The sequence below is a fragment of the Brachionichthys hirsutus genome, chromosome 11 (genome assembly GCF_040956055.1).
Source record: "Brachionichthys hirsutus isolate HB-005 chromosome 11, CSIRO-AGI_Bhir_v1, whole genome shotgun sequence".
Classification (NCBI taxonomy): Eukaryota; Metazoa; Chordata; class Actinopteri; order Lophiiformes; family Brachionichthyidae; genus Brachionichthys; species Brachionichthys hirsutus.
This window is the reverse complement of record NC_090907.1, coordinates 9,714,942-9,742,723: the sequence shown is the minus strand read 5'-3', so window position 1 is coordinate 9,742,723 and position 27,782 is coordinate 9,714,942. Positions and strand designations below refer to the sequence as shown.

Here is a 27,782-nt window from a genome sequence, read left to right as displayed (position 1 = left end):
ATTCAGTTGATGTATGGGAAACAGAGCTGAAACAGAGCCTCACATCCATAAAATGATTTATCAATAGAAGAGGGCCTCATTAGCATAACAATTGTGGGAACTGCATGGATCTACTTTCCATGAGGCAGTAATAAATAAATAAATACATAAACAATCGAAAAGAATAAACCACAAGATAATTCAAAATCCTGACACATTAAATGTTAGTGGACTTAGATGTGTTTTTGTTATTTCTTTAACAGTACTTTCATGTGTTTATGTAACGCCTGTAACGCGGCTCGTGCCCTTCTGGGCCCCCCCCCCCCCCCACGGCCCCCCCCGGGCCCCCCCGGGCCACACTGACTGTACCTTTAAACGCTCCCGTCCCAATTGAGGCGAAGCCCCGCCCCTGGAGCAGACGTCCCGTGAGTCATAAAGTTTGATGTCCTGCCCAAAGTTTAGACCCGTCTGGAGCAAAAGTTTTTTTTTTTTTTTCTAGCAAGTGAAGTGCGGAGATTTGTTTCGCGAACAATGATTCTTCCCTGAAAGAATAATTTAGTGAGTTTTGCAACTTAGTCGAGGTTCAGAAAAGGTGTAACTCTTCGAGCCAAGAGTTTGTTGTGTTCTTTTCTCCTCTTTTTTTTTTTTTTTAAAGCTGCGTCTGCGGTTTTTTTTTTTTTTTTAAGTTTGGACCGGACGACAACACAGATTTCAGTGTGAGTTAGATATGCTTTGCTGAATTCCCAAGTATGCCAGCAGGAATAACCGGAAAACGCCGTTTTCCGCCTGTGATTTCAACAGTTAACAAACTTTAGAAGAAAGAAAAGTCGTCGTCGCTGAACTTTTAGAATGACTCCGGATATCTGACACTGAGTTTGTCGATATTTCCTTTCTGTCCCGCTGTGTGAACTGTGTAAGCTTCTGAACGTTACTTTTTCGGAACCACAAAGTTAATTTTGGGACGATGGATCCGAGCCAGCATAACCCTCCTGCCGGACACCAAATCGTGCACGTACGGGGGGACTCCGAGACCGACCTGGAGGCGCTTTTTAACGCCGTGATGAACCCGAAAAATACCATCGTTCCGCCGTCGGTACCGATGAGGATGAGGAAGCTGCCAGACTCCTTCTTCAAACCTCCAGAACCAAAGTCCCATTCCAGACAAGTAAGCCTGCCCCGTTCCCCCCTGCCCTGTTCCCCCTGCCCTGTTCCCCCTGCCCTGTTCCCCCCTGCCCTGTTCCTCCTGCCCTGTTCCTCCTGCCCTGTTCCCCCCTGCCCTGTTCCTCCTGCCCTGTTCCTCCTGCCCTGTTCCCCCCTGCCCTGTTCCTCCTGCCCTGTTCCTCCTGCCCTGTTCCCCCCTGCCCTGTTCCCCCCTGCCCTGTTCCCCCTGCCCTGTTCCCTCCTGCCCTGTTCCCCCCTGCCCTGTTCCCCCTGCCCTGTTCCCCACTGCCCTGTTCCCCACTGCCCTGTTCCTCCTGCCCTGTTCCTCCTGCCCTGTTCCTCCTGCCCTGTTCCTCCTGCCCTGTTCCTCCTGCCCTGTTCCCCCCTGCCCTGTTCCCCCCTGCCCTGTTCCTCCTGCCCTGTTCCCCCCTGCCCTGTTCCTCCTGCCCTGTTCCTCCTGCCCTGTTCCCCCCTGTCCTGTTCCCCCTGCCCTGTTCCCCCCTGCCCTGTTCCCCCCTGTCCTGTTCCCCCTGTCCTGTTCCCCCTGCCCTGTTCCCCCCTGCCCTGTTCCTCCTGCCCTGTTCCTCCTGCCCTGTTCCTCCTGCCCTGTTCCCCCCTGCCCTGTTCCTCCTGCCCTGTTCCTCCTGCCCTGTTCCCCCCTGTCCTGTTCCCCCTGCCCTGTTCCCCCCTGCCCTGTTCCCCCCTGTCCTGTTCCCCCCTGTCCTGTTCCCCCTGTCCTGTTCCCCCCTGCCCTGTTCCCCCCTGCCCTGTTCCCCACTGCCCTGTTCCCCCTGCCCTGTTCCCCCCTGCCCTGTTCCTCCTGCCCTGTTCCTCCTGCCCTGTTCCCCCCTGCCCTGTTCCTCCTGCCCTGTTCCTCCTGCCCTGTTCCCCCCTGCCCTGTTCCTCCTGCCCTGTTCCTCCTGCCCTGTTCCCCCCTGCCCTGTTCCCCCCTGCCCTGTTCCCCCCTGCCCTGTTCCCCCCTGCCCTGTTCCCCCTGCCCTGTTCCCCCCTGCCCTGTTCCTCCTGCCCTGTTCCCCCCTGCCCTGTTCCTCCTGCCCTGTTCCTCCTGCCCTGTTCCCCCCTGCCCTGTTCCTCCTGCCCTGTTCCTCCTGCCCTGTTCCCCCCTGCCCTGTTCCTCCTGCCCTGTTCCTCCTGCCCTGTTCCCCCCTGCCCTGTTCCCCCCTGCCCTGTTCCCCCTGCCCTGTTCCCCACTGCCCTGTTCCCCACTGCCCTGTTCCTCCTGCCCTGTTCCTCCTGCCCTGTTCCTCCTGCCCTGTTCCCCCTGCCCTGTTCCCCACTGCCCTGTTCCCCACTGCCCTGTTCCTCCTGCCCTGTTCCTCCTGCCCTGTTCCTCCTGCCCTGTTCCTCCTGCCCTGTTCCCCCTGCCCTGTTCCCCACTGCCCTGTTCCTCCTGCCCTGTTCCTCCTGCCCTGTTCCTCCTGCCCTGTTCCCCACTGCCCTGTTCCCCACTGCCCTGTTCCTCCTGCCCTGTTCCTCCTGCCCTGTTCCTCCTGCCCTGTTCCCCCCTGCCCTGTTCCCCCCTGCCCTGTTCCCCACTGCCCTGTTCCCCACTGCCCTGTTCCCCACTGCCCTGTTCCTCCTGCCCTGTTCCTCCTGCCCTGTTCCTCCTGCCCTGTTCCTCCTGCCCTGTTCCTCCTGCCCTGTTCCCCCCTGCCCTGTTCCCCCCTGCCCTGTTCCCCCCTGCCCTGTTCCTCCTGCCCTGTTCCCCCCTGCCCTGTTCCTCCTGCCCTGTTCCTCCTGCCCTGTTCCCCCCTGTCCTGTTCCCCCTGCCCTGTTCCCCCTGCCCTGTTCCCCCCTGCCCTGTTCCCCCCTGTCCTGTTCCCCCTGCCCTGTTCCCCCCTGCCCTGTTCCCCCCTGCCCTGTTCCCCCCTGCCCTGTTCCCCCCTGCCCTGTTCCCCCCTGCCCTGTTCCCCACTGCCCTGTTCCCCACTGCCCTGTTCCCCACTGCCCTGTTCCTCCTGCCCTGTTCCTCCTGCCCTGTTCCTCCTGCCCTGTTCCTCCTGCCCTGTTCCTCCTGCCCTGTTCCCCCCTGCCCTGTTCCCCCCTGCCCTGTTCCCCCCTGCCCTGTTCCCCCCTGCCCTGTTCCCCCCTGCCCTGTTCCTCCTGCCCTGTTCCTCCTGCCCTGTTCCCCCCTGCCCTGTTCCCCCCTGCCCTGTTCCCCCCTGCCCCGTTCCCCCCTGCCCCGTTCCCCCTGCCCCGTTCCCCCTGCCCCTTCCCAGACACCCCTGCTGCTCAGTGAACCTGGATGTTTGGGTGTTCTCCTAATAAACTGCAGCACATTTCTAGGACCGGTTGTTTGTAAATGAAGTGTCCCGTTACTCTTTACCCCTAAACGCAATGAAGCAGATTCAAACTGTGTGGAATCGGTGTCCGGATGTGGTCCAAAGCCTTTAGTTTGGTCCTCAGAATATGAAGATGAATCTGTTTGGGATCAGATATTGATATTTTTTTATTCGTTTAGAACGCAGCGGTGTCTGAGCCCACGCTGAAAAGTTTGGCTCTCACAGGTTTGATGTTTTCATGAGGCCATGATGGAAAGATATGTGAAGGTAGCAACCATGTGGGCATAAAGTTGAGCCATTATCCAATGCAGTGTAGCCAAAATCTTGCCAGTGTAGAATTGATCCTTTTAATTGATCCCCCCCCCATGGTCTCCCACAGCTTTTGGTTGTGGTCTGTATTTTTTTTCCGCCAGTGCGCATGCGTTGATGTGCAGCGGAGTCCAATAACTTTCTGGCATAAAGATGGAGGTGATCTAGTGGACGCACATAATAGTTCACAAGAACTCCAACAGAAAGTCCTTGGTTTTATTTCAATCAATGCATTTTCACAACTGATTCTCTGCCTACCTGCACGCAGGCCAGCACGGATGCTGGGAGCGGCGGAGCGCTCACGCCGCACCATGTCCGTGCACACTCCTCCCCAGCCTCCCTGCAGCTGGGGGCTGTTTCTGGTGGCTCCCTCTCAGGCATGCCCCCAGCAGGCGCACCCCCCCAGCATCTCCGTCAGTCTTCGTACGAGATTCCCGACGATGTGCCCTTGCCTCCGGGGTGGGAGATGGCCAAGACCCCCTCTGGCCAGAGATATTTCCTGAAGTAAGTACGCTAATAATAACCGGTATGGGAAGTTTGCAAGTCAGAGAAAATGGGTTTAGGAAATGGGCTTTGAAAGTGGATGTAGATGTAATCGCTGTATAGAAAGATGGTCGCCTTCGTGTTACAATCTGTCCGTATTGGGCAAGATATGCGCAGGTATTCTCGTACTTCAGGTCTGTTCAGAGTACATTATGCTGACAAACATGTTGCAATGTTACTGCAGTGCACAATACTGGCCAGTGTACCCCCCCCCCCCCCAAAAAAAAGAGGCAACAGTCAGATTGTATGCTATTAAGTTTGGTGGCCTCTACGAATAAGAGAAGGCTTCTGATGGCCTGCTGTATGCAGTGCTTCTCGTATTGGTCTCAGGTTTCAGTAGAAACAATGGACCATTGTAGCTGTCCCACGGCAGAGGACAGGCAACGCTGCGAAATTCATCGAGTAACCAGTAAATAACTTCCACAGCCGCGATGCAAAGTCAGCGTTTTAAACGATAGGCAGTGGGTGTAACAAAACCCTTTTAGCTTTTTGGGTTGTGAAGCTTTTCTTTTTTTATTCTCCAATACTTCTGTTTTTTTTTAAGTCTTTGAATGCCTCTTCTTCTGTAAAAAAAAAAAAAAGATGGATGAATTATTCATAAGTCATATCCTTGTCAACAATTAATATAAATATCTAGCCATTTTGTTGATGTTCCGGCTACGACATTTCCAGCAAAAAAAAAAAGACTTTCAGTGCCAGATGTTTTAAGGACTCACATCTGGAGAACATCTGCTATTAGAAGACACTCTTCTAAATTGTACAGCAGTGCTGGGGGTAGAAAATGCTTTTCTCTCAGCGGAACTTGGTCTCAAACTGCCCCAACTAATGCCCCTCCAGGCTATTAAGTCATTCGTTTCACAATACCAGGCTTTCCAAACTGAAATGCAATCATACATAATTTATAATTTGTTCGGTTTCTAGTAGTTTTGCTGGAACATGGTATTTATTGAATGTGTTCAGCAGGGTTTGTTTGTTTGTTTGTATTTGTTGTTGTTCTGCTTTTTGTACTGAAGACGGCCGAGGACTGCGGGGTCCTCACATCCTGCAGGATTACTTTTTAAAGTAATTGCCAGTTGATAAATTGTGAGAAGCAACATTTTTGCCTACAACATGTGACATAAAACAACATAAAGCTGTCAATCGTGATTCCCCCAAAAATGTATGTATTGCTTGATAGAAGGAACAAACCAATGTAGATATATATATATATTTTTTATAAAAGCCTTTATATGTAGATATGACAATACAAAAAGTGCAAATCATACATATCAAAGAGTGTAAAAAAAAAAAGTAATCTCAACATGGAATGTAGAAAACAAAAATCCAATTTATTTAGAAATTTCTTTCAAACTGTCATGTTGGACAAGCGTCCAAAGAGTAATACTCAGCATTTGTTTTGAAGTAAGGAAAGCTCAAGGCGGCCTGTCCCGTACGCTGCACATCAAAGTGCAGATATTTGATCTGGAATACAGGCGGCCTCAGCAGAGCTGCTGGAAAAGACACTCCCCTATTTATAAACAGGAGTTGTCTTGACTGAGACATGTTGTAGAAAGAGTGAAGCAGAGCATGAGAGAGTGTGTGGGTGGACTGGAGGGGGTTGGGAGCCCGTCACCAGCTCGGCGCTGAGCACAGTGTGGGGGCCTCACATTTCACTCAGATGACTGCTGTTGTCCTTTAAAATTACATCAGCTCGGGGTGGAAGTTTTTCTTTTTAAAAGAATAACGTCCTCCCCTCGCTGTTGTGTACTAGTACTCTTGGATCATTATAATTGGCCTCTATGATTCACAGCAGCTGCTCAGATGTAGATGTCCCCACTCCTGTGGGATTTGGCACTGTGGTGGTGCCTCTTTTGTGTCAGTGGCAGCCATGTGGAGGTGACTGTAAGAAGGGCTAAGAGAAACCAACCCTCCCTTTGTCCAGCAGAGAAACGGCGATCTATATTCAGACTTCAGGCCTTGTGGTGTCTCATGTGAGCCTTCCCAAAATAGACAAATTGTTGATATGAAATTTAAAGATGGTGAGGGGAGGACAGCGGCTTTAAAAGCTCGACTGCGTTCTTCGCATCTGAAATATTCAGCTCCTGTCAGTCAGAGTTTTGAAACCGTTTTTTTTAGGAATAACAACTTGTAAACCATTTGAATATTGAGCCCCCCCAATTTCTTTCTTCATTTTTTAAAAAATCATTTCTGAACAATAATTGTTTAAATTTTCGTGGACCTACAAATGTTCGGACATCACATCAGGCTCTGTGAAATCATGCTAAACATTCAATTATAATATGAGCAATCGTTTTGCAAAAAATCTAGTTGGTTTCTGCTTTTACATGAAAAACAGAGATCTTGCACCGTGAAAGGCCGAGGAGAATGTCAACAAAGTCTGTTGACCTTTCCTCCCCTTTCTTCCAGCAGTTTGCTGAGGTCTTTGATTTATTACAGCAGGGGCAGGGAGGTTGGGTCACCTTGCATGGCGCTCGGACGGGGGTGTGGCCAGTCTCCAGGGCTGGGTCATAAACTAATGAAGGTTTCTAATTTAGACACACCGGTAAAGCAGGAGGGGTAATCACTGTTTCCGGCCGCTTATTAAATGCAGCTGTGAATGGGCTTTTAGTCCGTGGGAATTCACCCCGAAGCAGAGAAAAGCTTTGGGGGGGGGGGTTGCTATTGTCTACCCTCAGGGGCAGGTAGAGCCATGTGTTGATGGACACTTTTGTCTGGATGGATTTTAAACTGTTTTGATGGGCTTGTGTTCCCACAATCACAGTTGCTGACATAACAGTGATTCTGTAATTGATAAAAATGTCGCCTGTAGCTGGAATGGTATCTTCTGTATTTCAAATGATCATTAATATTATTTTTCATTTGCCATGAAACCAAACAAGCAGAAAGACAACAATTGATAATCTACCTTCAGATTACAACTTCAAATGTTTCCTGAATATTGGTAGTACGATATTCAATTCAGATGGTATTGAGATATATATGTATATGTATGTATAGTATAAGTAAATATGCGCTCAAAGTGTATTTAAAATGTAAATTATTTAAAAATCAAACATGTTTTATGGTCCTTTTATCTGAAATTGTGTTTAATTGAGGCTTGGATGACACTGCTCTGATAAATGTTTTTTTATGTGAACATCATATATGAGTATTTTTAGCATCAAGTGAGTAAATTGTAAGTATACTCAAATTGGATTTAGAATAAAGCAGTTGAGAATGGTGGCCACTCGTTCATTCAGAAATGGTGCTGGGAAGACTGGGCTGCAGACTGTGTGAAGTCCTCATTTGGAACAACTTTGTGTTTGACAAACTTTTGGTTTATTGACCACACACAGACAAGGCCGTTCCTGTTCAGCTGGGGCCGGTCAGCTCAGTACACAAATGGGACTGTGAGAAAGTCAGACAAGTGTTTACCAAAGTCTTGATGTAACACCTCTGTTCTAGACACCAATGCCTATACTGTCACTAAGGGCATCTCTACAGAGATGTAGTATCTGAGAAGTGGACCCTCTCAGGTTCCAAAAGACTCAGACCGTAGCATTTTATGGGAAATTAATAGTATTTGAAACTCAAATTCAAAACATTTTTGTATATATGTTGTCAGTTCTTGCATCCATACATTAGAACTAATTTTACAAGTGCAATTTATTTGCCCATTTAAGTCACATTCATTAGTTTTGAAATGCTTTTAAATTTTCTTTAGAAGAAAACCCACCTTTGTAAAGTATCACTTAATTCAATTAGGAAATGGCTCTTTAAATAAACCTTCCAGTGCTGCACTCTGTCCTGGTATTTTGTGAACTGTTCACCACTCTGAGGTATAATGATACAAGTTATTCTTCAAAGGGAAATTTAAAGCCCCAATGGGGTCAGAGAGGTTGCCCCTATAATCTCTCTTAATGATGTCCTGCTGATAGAGACGCAGCCAGGCATCTCCAATCAACCAGTGTGGCGGTGGTCATCCTCGTCTTAAAGGCCTGATTGCGTTTGGCCTCCCTCACTGTGCTCTTTAGTTATCGACTTCACCCACCATCCATGCATATACTCCCTGGGTGGAGCCGCTGTGGCCTGAGGTCCCATTTTTAGCATTTGTAAACTTGTCTGTGGGGTCTCTCTCTCTGCACTCTCTCAGAGGGGAAAGGAGGGGTGGCGGAAGGGGGGGAGGACTGGAGAACAGAAATAATTCCAATATTCAGCTGAAACAAAATAATTTAGCTTAATCCAAATAGTCAGTTGGTACTTAGTTATTCCTCAGTTCGGGAGCCAAGGCGAGACTTCGGTCCATCTAAGCCAGTTCCAAGTCCGGAGATCTGCCAATACAGTTCTCTTTGCTGTTGCAAGATGGTATCCATTTTCTGCCGGTCCTCCGTGGATTGATCCCTGAGCTCACAGCTTGAGGTCCTCGAGTCAGGCCACCACACGGTCCCCCAAAGCCCCGAAGAACACTTTTCGATCCATGACCAATTTATCAAGAACTTCGGAAGCCGCTGTCTTGGAGACTTTCCGGTACACCAGGGCAACTTCCTTCCCAATTAGCAGATGCCCAGCCAACAACAAGCCAACGAGCCACATGCCTTCTACATTGTCCACAGATTGGACCGTGAGACAGACAGCCATCCATTTATCCCAGGCATTGATGGTGTAGCCAAAATGTGATCAGTTGCACTAAGAGACAAATTAATCAATTCCATGATTTTAGCTAAGAACCCAGCAACCAGTGAGTTCAAGGAAAAAAGTCATCAGACAGACGAGACGAGACAGAGATTGCAACAGATGGGGGGGGGGGGGGGGGCATGCAGGCAAGAGCCGAACGAAAATGCCCACATCAAAGACCGGAAGAAGAATATAGGGAACAGATGGCCCATATCAGGGGTCCGATACCCCATACTCCTGAAGAATCCCCCCAGGACTCCCCCAGGGACAAGGGTGAATGCCTTCTCCAAGTGTTGGGCAAACTCCCATGCACCCTCAAGTACCCTGCCGAGGGTGTAGAGCTGGTCCACAGTTCCACGGCCAGGTCGAAAAGCACATTTCTCCTCCTGGATCCCTGATTCGACTATCCGACAGACCCTCCTCTCCAGTACCCCTGAATAGACCTTACCGGGGAGGCTGTGTGAAAGAGTTGAAATACACACACAGTTGAAACTCTCTCCTTCATTGGCCTTCTTTTCTCCATCTTTCTCCATCCTCCTTGCCGCCACACGGTACTGTGTTCACACTGCTTGCCCTGCTCTGGCTTTCCCATGGACATGCTCGGGCTTCGCTTAAGTTCCAGGTACTACGTGCCAGCAGTTTATGAGTGATTTTAACGCGCAACACTGATTAAACGAATCGTCGAGGCAACATAATTGAATTCAAAGCTTTTTCCTTATCTAATTACTCGATTTAATCGATTAATCATTGCAGCACGAGATTCAACTACAAAGTCGATCCTCGAACTGCGGCCTAGGGTGTCCTGGTGCCAAGTGCCATTATGCTTGAGCATGCTGTTTGTTATGGACAATCTGTGACGAGTACAGAAGTCCAATAACAAAACACCACTTGGGTACAGATTCAGAGGGCCATTCCTCCGAATCACGCCTCTATAGGTCTCACTGTCACTGTCATTGCCAATGTGAGAGTTGAATTCCCCCAATAGAACGAGGGAATCCCCAGAAGGAGCACTCTCCAGTACAGGGTACTGGACTCCACAGACTCCAAAAAGGGTGCCACCCAATTTACAGAGCACCTGACCCCTTCGGTCCCTCCTATGGGTGGCGAGCCCACTGGAAGGAGGCCCCACGTTGCCTCTTTGGGCTGTGCCCGGCCGGGCCCCATTGGTGAGGCTCGGCCACCAGGCGCTCGCCATCGTGCTCCAAGCCTGGCTCCGGTAGTGGGCCCCGGTGATCTGCGTCTGTGCGAAGGAAACTAAGGACCATTTATTTCTATCAAGGGGTTTGTAAGCTACCCTTTGTCTGGTCCCTCATCTAAGATCGGTTTGTCATGGGTGACCCTACCAGGGCCATAAAGACCCCGACAACTGAGCTTCTAGAATCATTTAGACATGCAAACCCCTCCACCACAATAAGGTGGCAGCTCAAGGAGGAGGAATTAAGAATCTAATAACAGTAATGTCGAGAAGGCATGGTCAACAAGCAGTGCGCTATTTCCACACAACTGTGTTGAGTGTGGTTGCTGTCCTGCTGAGCTTGCTATGGTGTCAGAGACATGTAAAGACAACATTGAGCAGTTGTGACCATGGAGGATGCAGATCATCAGCAATTCCTATAACGGCAACTGGTGGCCTTCAGGCATCCCAGCAGTTGGCATGATATTTTGTTTTATGTTTCTTCTCCAGGAAGTCGAATATAGCCCTGGTGATACAGAGTGTTGGGAAGGTTGAGAGAATGGATTATCTTTTAGTTTTAAAGCCTGATAATTGATTACTTGCTCTTGGTAACTCATTTACCAGTTCTGTGTTCTCACGTACGTGCACTTTGAAAACTGCATTGTGTTAATGGGGAAGCTTTCACCTTGGGAATTTTGATTATAATGTCCTGCGTTTTAAAATGAATCTTTGTTTGTGGTTGGTGCTAAAAAGCTTTGATAGAAAATCCAATATTTGTACTTTATCCATGCTGAGAATTGGCTAAAAATTAGGGAAGAGAAGAACATAATCAGATCTCAGATTGTTGTATCTTGTATATTTCGATTAATGTTTTCCACTCTTCTCTCTTTGGCATTGTTGTACCAGGATGTGCAGGCCTCTCATTTATGATAAGCCCCCCCTTCCCCTATTCCACTTCTCCTCTCCCAGTCTCCTCCCCTGTTCTCCCTTCCCTCTATTATACATGTCATAGTTTCCAGAGTGGGAAGGAAGCAGCAAAAAGGGGGCAGGGAGGGTGCTTGCAGTATAACAGAACCACAGCAACTTGTACAGCCAATGGAATTCAGAGAGAATACTTCCGTGGAAGTTTTTTTTCTTTCACTCTTTTTTCTTCTTCTTTCTCCTATAGTTGTCTTACCCCACTCCCTTTGACCCCTCTTTCTCAAGGGGCCCCCTTCAACCTGAGCAGTTGCAGCCATTTTGCAGGGTTTGTGGTGTTTGTGTGGTGGTGAGGGTTGGGGGGGTGAGGGGGGGTTCGGCAGGGGATTTGGCAGCTCCTTTGATCACTAAAGCATAAACAAGAGGGGGCTTCAAAATGGGTTGCATTGTGTGTGGGAGGGGGGAGTGGAGTGCTGAGTCAGGGCCTCTTACTCTGGTCTGGGATAGAGAGCAGACGGGCGGGCAGGGATCACGGCAGAGGCCAAGAGAAACTCTCTGAATCTCTCACTTCAGCCAGCTGTTCAAAATATCTGAGGTAGTGGCACTATTGGATAAAAATAAACAGCGAGTTGTAAATAATCACAGTGGGTGGAAAAACATCCTGAACATGGTTATTACAGGGCACAAATTACTGAAAGTAATATCTAATTGCACTTTAAATGCACTCTTTATTTTTTTGTGTATTAAGATTATGTATCCACAGCTATATAATTAAACAGTTGTGTGTTGCATAAACACAATAAATGTTGGCGTATGGCGGTCTTCTAAAGGGGTCTTTTCCATTTTGTTGTTTCAAAAACCAAAACAAAAAGGATCAGTGAGTAGTGGGGTTTTATGTCGTAGCTCAGTCTGTGCTTTTGTCAAGCAGGTGAAAGCTTTGTAAATGTGGCGCCAGATTGTTAAAACCCCTGACACTCCATAGTGTCCGAGCCACTTCCAGGAAAAAGGACCCCCTGCGTTGAGCCCTGAGACTGACCCTCCCTCAATAGAGAGGGTCCCGCTTAGAAGAGGAGGGCTTCCTGTATTAGCTTTCCATCTTAATCAAGCAACAAGTCCCAACAAAGCACTAATTATCAATGCCTTCACAGACTAGGAACACAATGTCCCCCTCCCCCAGTCCCCGCTCCTGTCCCGGCCACAAAAAGATTGAGCAACATTGTTTGAGGATACAATAGTTGTTTGAAACCAATCGACATTTGCTTCATAGAAGTGTTCAACTTACTAAGAGACATTTAACTTAAATAATTTTAGCTGTCCACATTTGGGTATCATCTTAACTCAACTTTTCAAGGTGCGTTTTCGGCTTCTTGACTCCAAAAAGGAGAGAAAATGAAATAAATTCAGCCCAAACTAAGATTGAATTGTGTGTCCAAGAAGACGCAGCTGAGATTGGCTTCCTGAAAGAGTCATCGTTTACAGAAAGCGGGAGTTAAATCCAGTTTTCATTAAAGACCTTGTTGAAACTGTTCTGAGTCATCAGTTCCTGTACGCGAGCGGCTGCCGTGCACAGATACTGACCCCGGTTTGAACTTTGTGCTCATTACTGTATGAAACACATTGTTTGATTGTAGGTTTCCTGAATATTTCTGCTCTGTTGTCTCCTTGCAGCCACATCGACCAGACCACCACTTGGCAGGATCCTCGCAAGGCCCTGCTCCAGATGAACCAGGCTACCCCGGCCAATTCTGTGCCAGTACAGCAACAGAACATAATGAACCCAGCCAATGGTACGTTTACATTTCACATTTTGTTTTCTATCGGAGCAGCAGATGACTTGCCTTACTTCATCAGGTTGTGTTTACATTTCTCTGAGGTTATTTCTGGACATTTTAAGGTCAGACAAAATCCAATACAAGTCTGAAGCTGTCTAGTTTAGTTATTCCATTTCACCAAATCTCTGTGTGCATCGGTTCTGTCCATGCAGTTGGAATTTGCCCTAGGTGAGGTAAGACTCTTAAGTAGAACGTGACAGGTCCTGTCTGACATGTTTGGGAGCACAGTGAGTCACAGATTACGGAGTTTTACAGGTGAAGTCTCTCTGTATTTTCAAGTCGTCACGGCTCTGCCTGGCATCCTGCAAAAACAATGTTGGAAAGCTGGCTTTCTTATCAGTGACAGTCGACTGACACTTATTGTATAGTGAAAGATGAAGAATATTGTGCTCCCATTTGTCTCTGCATGGCCACATCAGACTATCCTTCTAAAATAAGTAAATCTATCCAACTACCGGTACTTTTAATTTTTACCCAATTCTATATTGTAATTGAGGAATGTTGCACAATTATGCCTGTAAAGAAAAATCTTTTAAAAATCATGCAGTGATAGGACTATCAATGTTCCTTTTGCATGTCATCCCTCAGGTCCCCTCCCTGATGGCTGGGAGCAAGCTATTACATCAGAGGGAGAAATTTACTACATCAACCACAAGAACAAGACCACCTCATGGCTCGACCCACGACTGGACCCACGCTTTGGTGAGTTTGATTTAGAGAGCAATTACTTCAGATCTTGATTTAACTAAAAAAAAAAAAAAGTGTTATATTTCCAAAATAAAGTTAACTGAATACTTCTGTTTTCCACCAAGTGTCTTATGGCAGGAAGTGCCTCTGCAGAAAAGAGATTATTATTGTGACCCAAATGAAATTCTTTCTGGGACTAATCCTTACGATTTGTCTCTGAGATTGTAACAATGAGTTCAGTTCCGTGTGATTCATTGTTCATCTTGGTGCACAACATTGCTTCTGAGTGACTAGTCATAGCCGAGGGTGTTAGACAGTCAAACCCCCCGCCCCCCGCCTCCCTGAAAATCTGTAGCTAACCTTTTGTCAGCCATTTTAGTGTTGGAGCAGCAGCTGAGTTGGTCATTAAGCCCCCTCCAGGCCAAGCTAAAGTTTGACTGTGTGTGGTGGCCAGTGTTGGTAAATTAGTGACAAGGCAACATACATGTGTGGAGATTTCTCTGTGGCCGTAGGAATGAGCTAATCCCCCCCCCCCCCCCCCCCCCCCACCCCAGCAGCATGGAGATGTCCAGAGGAGAAGGCTCCTGCTTATGTCGCTCTGACTCATTCATGCTTCAGGCGCCATCCCTTCATTACAGCAGCATTCCCCAGGGAAAGTCACTCTGGTTCACAAAGGCAACATGTGTGAATCAGCGTGCTGGGCTTTATCCTGTTAAATGTTAGTGTTGCTTTTGGGTTTTTTTTATCGAGTCTGGGTGCTTAAATTGTAAGCAATCGTGTGTCCCGCTCTGACGGTGGGCAGGAACGTTCAAAACTAACAGCAGTGGTGCAGCTGGGGAGAGATGGCAGCTCTGATCATCATACCTCTTTGAAGATTTCTTAGTCTTGAACGCACAAAGCCTGCTGGGCCTCTTGAGAGCGAGTGGAGCGGCAGGGAGTCATTAACTCATGATGCGTAATCGAACTGAAACGTTTGTACCACATCAGATAATTAATTTCTGCGCTTACAAAACTCTCGAGGGCCCTATTTTTAACCTCCACAAACTGTAATGTTGATCAATCTGCTGTTGAACCTTTTGATCATTTAGATTGTTGCTCCACCTCAAACTATTTGATATTGATAAAAGTGTGGCTTCGTGTTTGAAGAAATGCCTACTTTTATTTTTAACGGCATTTTTCTATTCCCGTTTTTCCCTTTTTTGTTCTTCAGCTTCAGAAATATCTCCAGTGCAGCTATGTAGGTCCGGAATCATAAGCCGGCTGCTTTGATAATGAAGGCTAATTTGAGCTTTGAGAAGAAAAGCAGCAGAGCGCCTTTAACTGAGGGGTTGTTGCCGGCTGGCTTTCCCTTGCGTGAGGCCCAGAACAGGCACAGCCCAATTCTGCCCTAGCTGCAGACAGACTTGAATCTCCGCCAGGCCTCTTTATTCTGTGGTCCAACTCTTAATCTGTTCCAGACCTTTTTAGTCAAAGACCTCCAATGTGAGAGGGGGGGTAGGGGAGCAGAGAGAGGTAATGCAAAAGGGGAAGAAAGAACACAGAGGAACAGGAACAGAGGGAAAATGTCGATGGGATAAGCATACGTCCTCTTTATCCGAAGCGGAGGTCAACAGGGAACATGCCAGGAGTGGTCTGTGATGGGGCTCAGTCATGGGCTGGCCTGTGTGGATGTGCTGTGGATGAGCAACAAGGAAAACAAATGCACTAAAGGTAGATTACTAAGAGGCCTTCATATCTTAATGCGAAGCGGTTAAGTTATGGCTTGATGATTTGTCTTTCTGCTGTCATAATACTTATTGGAAATGTTGGCTTCTTATTAAATGATGAGCCATGAGCTACTCATAATGCACAACTGTAATACTACTACTACTCCTGTACTTTTGGCTTGTTACTTGAGGTGTCACCACAGCAAATTAACGTTCTCCACTTCACCCTGTCCTTTGCATCGTCCTCCCCAACACCAGCCACTCTCATGTCCTCCCTCACGACGTCCATGCATCTCCTCCTGGGTCGACCTCTAGCCCTGTTCCCTGGCAGCTCCATCCTTGGCATCCTTCTACCGATATAGTCCCTGTCTCTCCTTTGGACATGTCCAAACCATAAAAGTCTGACGTCTTTGGCCTTATGTCCAAAACGTTTAACCTTCACTGTCCCTTTGATTGTCTCATTTCTAATCCTATCCAGTCTGGTCACTCACAAGGAGAAGTCCTCTGCATCTTCATCTCCGCCACTTCCAGCTCCGCCTCCTGTCTGTTCCTCAGAGCCACTGTCTCAGATGGGCTACCACGCTGTTTTTTTTTTTTTACTGCTTTCATTGTGAACGTTTCCTTGCTGTCCAGACTCGGGTCAGGCTAGCTTTGCTCAGACTATACTCCTGCACAAGATAAAGAAAAGCGTTTGTGTCACATTCAGATTTTCTCAACATCTCTTATCTCAATCCTAGAAACACAAAACCGTCCCAGGAGAACTTTGGGGGGGGGGGGGGGCAGTTACACCAACAGCAGGAAAATATTTACAAAGCCTTTGATGGTACTGTGCCCTGGTCACATAGAGAATTTCCCACTGCTTGCACACCCTCAACCCTACCTGCCCCAGGTGATCTTGGTGGTGAAATATCTCTGCCAGTGTGGTGGTATGATAACAGGACAGTGTTGCTGGTTCGTTGTGTTGCAGGAGTGCGTGAAAAAGACAAAAGGCAGACGGCGTTAACTTGTTTCCTATCTACTTGGCCCACCAGTTTCACTGCCTGTGTGTGCTGCTGCTGCATGCCTTCAACTACCCCTCTGAAAACACACACTCACACACACACCTTCTGCCCTCTTTGTGCTTTAATACCGGCCATGAACCGAACATGTCCTTCACTCCTCACAGATGCAATTCCTTGCTTTGATATGCTCATTGTTTGTGCATAGTTCATCCAGTAACATTGGCTACTATTAGCTGTTTGGTCTGTGAGAGAGGCCTTGACGGTGGCGAGCCAGGGAGAAACTGTAAGACTGCATTCACCAATAGAAGGTCTCTGTAGACGTCTTCCTCACTGATACACGATTGCTTTCATTCTATGCCTCCCTTTACATTTCCTTTATGTATCTCCGGAACTCAGACTCAACAAAGCTACAGCTGCAGCCCGTTTGCAGCACCTTTGCCTTTAAAACGGCTGATAGTGCCTTGATGTTGGAGTGAACGAGCCACAAAAGGCCTCAGTATCTGCTGAAGATAAGAACCAGGGAGATTTAACACACTCTCCCATGGCTTCTCTCAATGTGTGTGGGAGAGAGGGAGAGAGAAAAAGGCGGCTCCATGGCTCTGATTACATGTTTATGTGCTGTGTGTTGGGGTGGGGCTGACAGAGAGAGGAGATGGGGGGGCTGGGGGGGGGGGGGGGGGGTGCAGGGCATGTCCTCCAGACCCTCCCAGGGAGAGCCCCTAGCCGTGGCTCATTCAGATCCTGAGGCAGTGTAAACAGACAGTGATTGAATGGTGATGAGAAAAGGTGCCGGGGCGGGCAGAACGGCACAGAGAGGCCGCCCCGCATAAAAATTGTGACCCTGTCAAGGTTTTGTTTTGGTTGGTCCTTCAAACGCATAAGAAAACGCCTCTCCTCATTGGTTTCGTTCTTTTGCACCTCTTACTGTGATACTACTTGTTGCCTAATTTGCATGCATGCATTGAAGTCCTTGCGTAAGGTACGTATATCCAACATTTAATGGTGGATGAGGCGTCTGCATGCATGCTTCGATAATGTTGACAGGAAGTGGTGCAACATGATTACGTATGTTTGGTGAAAGTAGTATATGAATAAAGTTAATAATAGAGTCCTGGAGATTTGTGAAGAATCAATAAAACTTTTTATGATGCACATAAACTATAAATACAATTATTTACTGATTAGAACATGAATGGTTAAAAAACCCCCACATGTTTAAGACCTGTTTAATACAATTAAATGTCCTCTAGCATGCAATGAAATCCACAGATTATTGATATTAATGACACAAAAACATGTTCAGTGCACGTTTTAAGCTTTATAACTGTAACTGTACTGTGCAGCAAGAGTCCCTGAAATTCTTCAATGGATAGACAGAAACTACTTGTTGTGGAAAACCTTTCATTCTTTGATATTTTCTTTCCGTTTTTATTAGTTGATGCCATTTTTGTTGCTGTTAAAACCACAACAAACATAATGAAGAATAAAAATATCCGGTGGCCCGGTGTTTGCCAAACCGGATGTTTTTAAAATGTGCACATAATGCATCTGTTAAATTGGATTAAGAGGACCATATCAGGCAGTCGTTTTATAGGGATAAACTGATTTGTTGAGGAGGAAACAAAACACACAATGAAAGGGATCAGTCAGAAATAATGCAATGTACACAAATAACAAAGCCTGCCTTAGTCGGTGAGTGGGAGGGGATCAGGTCTTACAGGACCTGACAAACCCTTCGGTTGCTGTGTGGAAAACTTGTGTTGCGACTTCCCTCTTCCTACACAACCTGCTGCACTGGATCCACTCTTGGAGTTCAGCTTGCAGAAAATAAATAAATACCCAAGTTGTTGGTCTTGTTACACAGCAGAGCAGAATCACAGCAGCTGCAGAGGCACGGTGTGTTTGTAGTTTCGGTGAAAGTATACATCAATTATAAAAAAAATTTCCACTGATAAAGTAGCAGCTATGTGATCCCTGCGCAGAATGGGTGCACAGAATAAAAAAAAAAGGGGGGGGGGCATGGCACCTAATGCCCAAAGTAATTTCTGCTGTTGGGATTTGACATCTCAACACAGAAGGGGATTTTTTTTTTTGCTGAACTGAACTTTCTAGTTGATCTAAAGCCCTCATTTCAGACAACTTGTATAAATACGATATATCTGCGGGTGTTTAAATAAGCATTACATATTCCTCTGACAGTTGTAACTGATCTGCGCTGCTTTCTGTGTCTTTCAGCCTTGAACCAGCAGCGGATCACGCAGAGCGCACCCGTGAAGCAGGGAGGGCAACTGCCCCCGAGCACCCACAGTGGAGTCATGGGAGGCAACAATCAGATGAGGCTGCAGCAGATCGAGAAGGAGCGGCTGAGACTGAAGCAACAGGAGCTTCTTCGGCAGAGACCACAGGTCGGGAGTCATGACTCAAAGCATCTCATAATAATCACAGGCTTTTTGATAAGTGCTGAGGCCTCGGGGAGTAATGGCTTATCCGCATTAAAATGGGTGCAAGGTCGATAGTTTGGGTTTGTGTCTTTCGGTGTAGCTCTAAGACATGGACTGGTAACTGCCCCGATATTCTGTGGGCTCCAAAAGTTCTCTTGTGCTGTAAAATGGGATACGCCTTTAAATATGACTCGACACTCATCTATGGATGCAACTAGATTCTCTTTGATCAGTCTTTATTGTCGACCACCATGCAATCACGTCTCATGAGTCATATGTGGTAACTTTATTACTTCCTAATGCTGATGTGTCACTGCACCGCCCACACAGGGCGGCGCATCCGCGTCCAGCGGTTTACTCAAGGCAGTGTCATAACACCATGAACGGAGCGTCATGATTGTGAATCAGGGTGCTGGCAACTTTGTTTACTATGTTGTCTGCGTAGGTTGCCTAAAGGTCAGGGTAAGCACTAACCTGAATGTACACACACACACACACCAGGCTGTGGAAGGAAAGGGATGGCATGAGGGACTAAACTGACCGCCATGATTAAGTAGTTGACTTGTCTGCTTTCTGTGGGCCTTTTTACTGTTTCACTCAAAGCTGCAAACTTTGGTTGCATTAGAATTCCATTTGGAGCCTGAAAATGGCAACCTTTGGTCGCAGCCTTGAAGGGAATATTTTCAGAATGCCACTCTATGCAAATGGTCAAAACTCAACTCTCATAAAAAAGGATGACATCACAGTCTATGCTAGGGGTGGGAAAATGTTTTTGACTCGCAGGCCACAATGGGTTCTAAAATTTGACAGAGGGCACAGATGGATGGAGTGTTTGTGGTTATATTATTACCAATATAAATGACATGAAAGGATCTGGCCTTTTACATGTAGCAAAGCAAGGATATGCACGGCTCATTGTACAAATTACAGGGAAAGGGTAAAATGAATGAGCTTTAATTATAATAAAATGTAATTTAATTATTTAATTTGGACAGGTTTGGTGGGGCGGATTAAAAAGCCCAACGGGGCCATATATGGCCCGCGGGCCGTAGTTTGCCCATGCCTGATCTATGCCAAACTAGAAGCACTGCCGGACTGTCCTACTGTAGGACTGTTTTGCTTGTGCCGCAAACTCATCTATCAACTCTGTTGGGTTTATGAACACTCCTCCAATGTAGATTTGCTGCTTCACAACTGTGGTCTTATTCAATGTTGATTTAGAAATATTACAACACCAATCACTGCTCCGGCAGTTTTCAGATCAAATGTAAGCAGGGATCATTTCAAAAGTGTGAACTCGGTAAACCAGAACGTTTTCAAAGCAAACAAACAAAACAAAAGGCACCCCTGTTTTTTAGCAAAATGGAATTCGAAAACACCAAAATGATTCCTTCCTTTGTTGGTAAGAGGCTAGAAAGAGACCTGGTGACCACAGAGGATTCTGCTGGAGGATCATGACCTCTTGACGATGTTACGTCTTCAATTGGTATCTTCCTTTTTAAAGTCCTATTTGTTTGTTTGTGTAATCAGGCTGTTCCAGCACTTCTATTTCATATTTTCCACATCTTTCTCAAGAAGTTTATATAATTTTATTTCCTGGTCGGTATTCAAATGTATATTTAATGCTAGATTCAGATTCCAAGAAAGCTACAAATAAAAATGTTAGTTATGATGACGGTCTCATGAGCTGCCAACCTAATGGAGCTTTGTGGGAAATAAAATACGAGGAGATTATATTGTGTACCAGACTCCATTAGACGAGTGACTCTAAAACCGTTGACTAGATTCCAGTAACCCCAACATTATAAATATAATGAAGCCTGCTTATAGTAGATTGTCCCTTCGAGGAGGATGTGTCGTTGTGTTGGGAGTTCAACTTTGGGGCAGTAACATCCAAATCTATTCCACATGGCGAGAAGTATGATGACCATTAAAGTACGCAACGTGCTGGCGGCAGTCGAGCGCTGACGCTGCTCAGACGCTGCTCAGACACGCACAGAGAGCCAGTAAAAAGCCATGAAGGTTGTTGACGTACACAGCCCTGATAATCCCTGTAAATCAAACCCAGATTGTTTACAATGTGTGGATGGGATTCTGGGACGAGTGTTATTCGAGACGGAAACGCCTTTGAGTTCTTCTTCTAATAAAACTGAAATAAACCAGAAAAAATGGAAGAAAGAGGGAAGAAAAAGACTCGTTACTTTATCAAGGACTTCTTATCCTCAGAACATAATGTCCATTTCTCCTCAACCACAAGCAATTAAAGATTCTAGCCACCTCTTAGGGTGTCGAGCAACAGTTTTATACTCTTACTCACTTCGGTTGCTTCCTGTTGTCGTCGGTGACCCTTGTTTTGCTCGAGGGCAACGTGTCTCCCCCCCCCCCCCTAAAAAAAGACCAACACGACTTTGTACCCTTCGCTCTGATGGAGCACGTGCAGAAAACAATTGTCTCCAGCTGTCGTGGGTGGCCTCCCCCACGTAAGCCGACACCGTGCATGGGAAGAAGTGGAGAACACGGTGTGTAAGTGCTTAATTTAACTTTTAGTACAGCGACTGCGGAGCAACAGGACGTGAGGCAGCGCTGACATGTTTCTGTGAAGCCGAAGCCGTGTGCAATTAGCTTGTGAGTTTAAGGGTGGGGCTCGCTGTGTGGCTCATGGGATTTGTGCTTTCATGTTCACAGGAGCTCGCTCTGAGGAATCAGCTGCCTACCAATATGGATCAAGATGGTGGCACGAACCCCGTTTCCTCCCCTATGGCCCAAGATGCTCGGACCATGACTGCCAACAGCTCCGACCCGTTCCTAAACAGGTTGGTTTGGTACAGAAATCAGGGTTTGTTCTCAGAGGAGCAGCTGCTTGCGTGGGTGCGAGTTCATCCTTGTGCTCGGCTCCTCATCGGACCTGATATGCTGGATCTGTGCACTGTGTAACATTTCAGTTTCAGCCCTGATAACGACTGAGTTACATAAGCAGGGAAAAACACAGGAACAGTCTTTGGCTTAACCCTCTTCACATGGTGGTGACTCATCGGGACCAGCAGGCCTGTGCCAGAGTCGACTGCACAATGATGACCTCTGGTGTACGACTTGCAACATAAATTGTGTGTGTGTGTGTGTGTGTGTGTGTGTGTGGATACAAATTCAATGATGGAAGAAATACAATCCGATCCACTGAAGGTAGATGTGACTACGGACTGACGGGGTGATTCTTCCCTGCATTTGAGATTTAATTTAGTCTTCTGATCTTTTTTTGATTGTGTCTAAGAACGTGGCATAAAACATGCCGCACGGTGGCGTAGTGGGTAGCGCGGTTGCATCACAGCAACATGTGAAGACTGGGTTTCTCCTGTCACCTCCAAAAAAAAACCTGTAACTTGGGTAAACTGATCACTCATAATAATGTCCGAAGGTGTGTGTGTGTGTGTGCGTGTGTGCGTGGTTGTCTTGTCGTCTTGTCTGTGTGTGTGTGGCCCCACTATGCGCTGGCGACACACGTGTGGTGTGTATCCTGCCTCTCGCCTGTAGTCAGCTGGACTCGGCTCCAGCTGACCTGTGACCCTCGAGGTGGATAAAGCAGCTGTGGACGAAACGGTTGAGTCTTCTGGTCCACGGGAAGGTGGATGGAGGGAACCTTTCATAAACCATTTCTAACTCGCGTACCTCCGTCTCATGTATATGTTGTCGTGTGATTTGCCCTCGTGAGGCCAGCACAAATTAGGATTTAGGCTGGAAGTCATGGCTCGAAAGAGAAAATCAAACTTCCTGGAAGACGTGTCAAGGCAGGCAGCACATTCTAATAATGGCTGAGCCAAAGGCCTCGCTGACGCTGAAACGCAAAGCTTTGGGGGGTTTATCAACACGGCACCGAACGAGTGCAGAAAAACAGAGCGGCAGCAGATATAAAATAAAACAAATGGTCCAGCAGAAAGCTTTACGGACCCTGTAAGTGGTCATTCCTGTCACATTCCTCTGAGCTCAGGCCTCATCGCATTTGCCTCCTAAATTTATCCTAAATCATTTCATTCAAGCCTGAACTTTGCTCGGCGCTCGGATTGCTTCCACATCAAAGTAAGGTTCTCTGAATTACTACGTTTCCTGCTTTTAAGTCATACGTCTGATCAAAATTGATCGTGAGCCCCTTTCAGAAATGAGGCCTCGCCTCCGGTTTTCCTGTGTGCGAAGGAAGCGAGGAAAGGGCTGAATAGCAAGCAGGCCATGAGAACATGTGGTCTAGTCAGTAGATAGGCCGACCTAATCTCTCCCCAACCCCCCCCCCCCCCCCCCCCCCCCCCGTTGCCTCCGCTCCCCTGCCTTTACAATAGTCTCATTCATCCTGCCTCTGCCATACTCTGCCTACATATTTTCCTCTGCTAATTAGTATAGGCTTGTCAAATGTCTTCTCTCTGCCTCTTTGTCTCTCTGTTGCTGCTCTTTTTCATATATTCTGCATAGAGTGGGGAGTGGGGGGGGGGGGGGGGGGTTCATCTGTGGCATTGAGGTCATCCAAATCCTCTCCTGAGACCAAAAGCTTGACATTTCTGTAACAGTTTAACAGAAATCACCACATTTAATAGTGTTTGTGTGCAGTTCCAGAGTTTCTAACCCCGGTTCCTCTCTCTCTCTCTCTCGGTGTCTTCAGCGGAACATATCACTCCAGGGACGAGAGCACCGACAGCGGTCTGAGTATGAGCAGCTACAGCGTTCCTCGCACTCCAGACGACTTCCTCAACAGTGTGGATGAGATGGACACTGGTGAGGCTGGCGGCAAACTGGCCACGGGCTCCTCTTAGAGAGCTCGTTCATGTCGTATGCATGGATCCGACGTATTGATCGGAGTCCTTTTTGATTCGCCAGTCTTTGCCATTCTCTTGCTCGCTTCATCAATAAGTGTATTCATTGTGTGCTCATTAGGGGACCCTCTTCCTCCTTCCATGGGAACGCAGCCGAGCCGTTTCCCTGACTACCTGGATGCCATTCCAGGAACGGATGTAGACCTGGGCACCCTCGAGGGCGAGAGCATGGTGGTGGAGGGCGAAGAGCTGATGCCCAGTCTGCAAGAGGCCCTGAGCTCCGACATCCTCAATGACATGGAGTCGGTGCTGGCAGCTACCAAGATTGACAAAGAGAGCTTCCTCACATGGTTGTAGAGCATCAGAGCTGGACGCTCCTGACTTCTCTCCTCCACACACCCGGAACTGCTGCCGAAGGATTCATGGATGCTATCACACGGCATTTCAAGCGTCTCTGGACTTCTGCTTCTGTCTTGGCATGTCGAGGCCACCGTACTGGGGGGGCAGTGTTCTTCTCACTGGTCTGTTATCTCTTTACTTTGTCTGTGTCTTCAAGGCTGGCCCATGAATAGACATTTTCACAAGGGTCCCCAAATCTTTCACCGGTCTGTCAGTGAATCTGAGGCCACGGGGGGGGGGACTCCTTCCCCTGGCGCTCCTCTCATTCAGGATTTTAGATGCACGTTCTTGCCTGCAAGGGCTGCCGTCATCGGTTATTGCCTGGAGTCTCTTTCATGCAAGATAAAGCGGAGCAGCATCGACCAGAATTGCTTTCGGGACTATTGCATCTGACTTGGTGGCTTTTATATTTGGCCTTGTGTGGAAAATCTTTTTCCTTTTGTCTGAAAATCTTTTTTTCTTTATTTTCAACAAGCCTAAGAAACCAAAAATGATGTATTTGGAGCGTGATGAACAATACTGATTTGGAGGAAGAGGTGATGTGAGGCCCGGTTTAGACACGTCGGAGGGGAGGGAGGGGTTTGGGGCCGACTACGTTGCTGCTTGGCTGTGCCAGCAAGTCTAAGTTAAACCTTTTGATAGATCAAGTGCCTTCGGTTAGATTTATGAGCAACATGAACAACTACGACGCAATAAGCATTAGGCTGCATTCATTTACACTATTCAACGCTCAATGATCAAAATTGTGCTTTTGATTTACGGTTTTCGGGGGATTCATGGCTTCTTGTTTTTTCCTTTGGGGGGTGGGGGGGTTAATTTTAATTTTAAACACTACCTTCATTGTATCTCAGTCTTATTCACTCACGGTTCATTCTTTGTTTTATCTATTTAGTACTCTTTTTATATTTTAGGTTACTACACATGTATTATAGTTTAGATCGGTGGCATTTTTTCTTCTTCTTGTGTTTAACCTTTTTATAATAGATTTATTAATACACGTTTAACAAGGTTGACAGTCGTCACACACATCACTTTGCCAAGTCAGCCAAGATGCGCGTTGAGGCGTTGTTGTTTTTTTCCCCTCTGATTTTCTATACATTTGTGTTATTGTTTATTTGTTGATCACATGCAAACATTTGTTATCTTCCATAAACACTAAGCAAAAAGGCAGATCTATGGACTAAACAAACTTACACGTGTCGGATCAGTTAAAGCTTGTTAAATGTACAGTATACAATAGTCACAACATTGGAACATGCTTTCTAAAGGAGGGAGCCGAACCCTCTGCTTGATGCTGTGCTGCGCGTGAATTAAAGGGTTTATAGTGTACAGCTAGGACAGGTTTAAGCAGGTTTAAAAGTCACGTGGGGGGGGCGGCAAGGGTTTGACTGACGGTGAGAGTTACGCAGATTCTTGAATTTTTGTAAAATAATCAAACACTCATTCAGGAATTGTTGTGGTGTCTTCCAAAGATGTTTCTGCTAGCGACCGATAACACTAAATATTAGCTTCCGCTTTCAGAGTCCAGAACCAATATGATGTAAATCAGCTTTTGTGTGAACACGACGTATAAGCTAGCGAGAAGACCATGTAGGTTGTATGTATTAATGGACACGCCTGACGATGCTGTCTTGCTTCCGAGACGAGATGATCGACCCTGCGGTTTAAGGATGAGGTTTTTAGAACAAAGAATTAAGTGATTCTTCTTACAGCGCTCACGTTTACATTCTATCTGAGGAAGAAACTGCTAAAGCACCAGTGAAGACGAAATGCTGACAAATCAACTGTCGTAATCATATTGTTTTGATGTTTACAGCTCGATTGAATAACACAATGCATACCCTTATTCAAGGCCTGCAGGATGTCACATTGATGTTGCCAACCAGTACTTTAAATGGTTGCATTAACTTGATCAATTACTTGTTTTTTTTTGTTTGTTTAGATCAGAACATGAACAATTTTTAACTGTGTGAGAAACCTCTTTAGTTCTGATTTTATTGATTACTAAATTGTGTTGATAATGGATTTAAGATTGATAAACAGTGTTGGTGAGAACAGTTCAGCTAAAATGAGTGGTACACTACAGTGCTTGTAATGCACAACTACAGTTTTCATTTTGATGCAATGACACATTTTTATCACACAAACCTGATTTAATGCTTCCTTAGTGTGTAATTTTTGGAGCATATTATCTGTTAACTGTCATTGTAGCGTTAGGACTAATCACACAAGTTTATTAATTTTGTATTTAGAGTTTTCTAAATGCACATGGAATGAATTTATATTCGATAATGATCTGTTCTTTTTTTTTTTTTATAGATAATGTGCATGTGTTTTAGATCAGTAAATTCTGTTACATTATATCTTGCTTCATATGATACATTGAAATTGGCCTGAAATAAAGTATATACTTTGTGGTAGTATTTGACTTAAGTATATACATACCGGTACATAAAAAAGTAATTTGGGTGATGCAAATGGATGTCACTGGTGCTCACTTGCCTCTCAAATGTGGATCAAAGTTATGGCCCAGGTTTAAAAGGATAAGTAGCTTGAACAAGCTAATGGTTTTCAGGGAAATGGACAACTTTATAAATCATTTCTGCGAAGTGAGTCACCTGCCATCTAGTGGTCACAAAGAGGAACCGTGCAAAGTAAATCAGTGACGTATTTATCATACATCAAACTACTACTGTCCTCTCGGCTTGTCCTCCCTCACTACGTCCATGTATCTTCTCCTGGGTCGACCTCTAGCCCTGGTCCCTGGCAGTTCCATCCTCAGCATCCTTCTACTGATATAGTCCCCGTCTCTCCTCTGGACGTGTCCAAACCATCGAAGTCTGGTCTCTCGGACCTTATCTCAAACATCCAATCTTCACGTTTGCCTCATTTTTTAATCATAAGTATTAAATACAACTAAATAATTTCAGATCAAACAGACGGCTTCTTTCAGGAAATTCTTGTCTTCCTTGCGTTTCTTCTTCTGACCGTCTTGTGGGCCCTCTCGTGGTCACACAGTATAACTACCGTATGTATGTAAAAGTAAATTGTCACTTCAGGTGAATCATTCAAAATACACCCAACGTTATCATATATAGCCAACGTACTATAAAAAGTTATCTACTGATTGCTTTTCCTTCACCAGTCTCTCCAATACTGGAAATATAATGTACAACTAGAAAAAATAGCAAAATGCAGCATACTCTTCCAATAAAGTGAAATGAAACAGCACAAATAATTCAGGTAAAATTTGGGTAGACACTCATTTCAGAGAGACAAGGAAATAATTATTGACAGCAAACATTTTGTCAAAGCTCATGATCTCTATGCCGTTAGAAAATGCACAATAAATATTTCTAATTTAAGAATTGATTCTTTCATTCATCCATCCATCTTCCACCGCTTATCCGGGGCCGGGTTGCTGCGGCAACAATCTCAGCAGGGATTTCCAAACTTTCCTGTCCCCAGCCACCTCCTCCAGCTCTTCCAGGGGGATCCTGGGATCCAGGCCAGCCGAGAGCCACAGTCTCTCCAGCGTGTCCCAGGTCTTCCCCCCGAGGCCTCGGCCTGGAACATCGCCCCTGGGAGGCGTCCAGGAGGAATCCTGAATGAATAAAACATGCATAGAATACCAAAGACAAAAATGTAACCACTGAATGTAATCCATTTTTTATGGATTCTCCAGTGTACCTCCAAAGGCTGATGCTTTGATGAATTATAGTTGATGAGTTATTAGTTGTGAAATAATTAACTTTTTGTCTACTCTATCTGAACTATCATTCACATTCTGTGAGGATATTTTTAAGGTAAACACACACAGATTGAAAACCAAAACATCTGTTACAGAAGAAAAAACTTTATATGTTCAATTAAATCAACTTTA

General features: G+C 46.3%; 1 protein-coding gene across 1 annotated transcript; it reads left to right on the top strand.

Moving 5' to 3' along the window:
* Positions 1-496: 496 nt before the first annotated feature.
* Positions 497-23,857, top strand: yap1 (Yes1 associated transcriptional regulator). The gene is made up of 8 exons (XM_068745415.1): positions 497-1,144; positions 4,021-4,256; positions 12,709-12,827; positions 13,461-13,574; positions 18,502-18,671; positions 21,393-21,520; positions 23,350-23,462; positions 23,622-23,857. The coding sequence occupies exons 1-8, from the start codon at positions 944-946 to the stop codon at positions 23,855-23,857; spliced, it is 1,317 nt and encodes a 438-aa protein (XP_068601516.1). The 5' UTR covers positions 497-943.
* The last annotated feature ends 3,925 nt before the right edge of the window (positions 23,858-27,782 follow it).

Excerpts from the sequence above, each read along its gene's own strand:
- yap1 (XM_068745415.1), top strand. The coding sequence starts at position 944 with ATGGATCCGAGCCAGCATAACCCTCCTGCCGGACACCAAATCGTGCAC. Across the intron at positions 21,521-23,349 it reads TCCGACCCGTTCCTAAACAG|CGGAACATATCACTCCAGGG; the intron begins GTTGGTTTGGTA and ends CGGTGTCTTCAG. Across the intron at positions 23,463-23,621 it reads TGTGGATGAGATGGACACTG|GGGACCCTCTTCCTCCTTCC; the intron begins GTGAGGCTGGCG and ends TGTGCTCATTAG.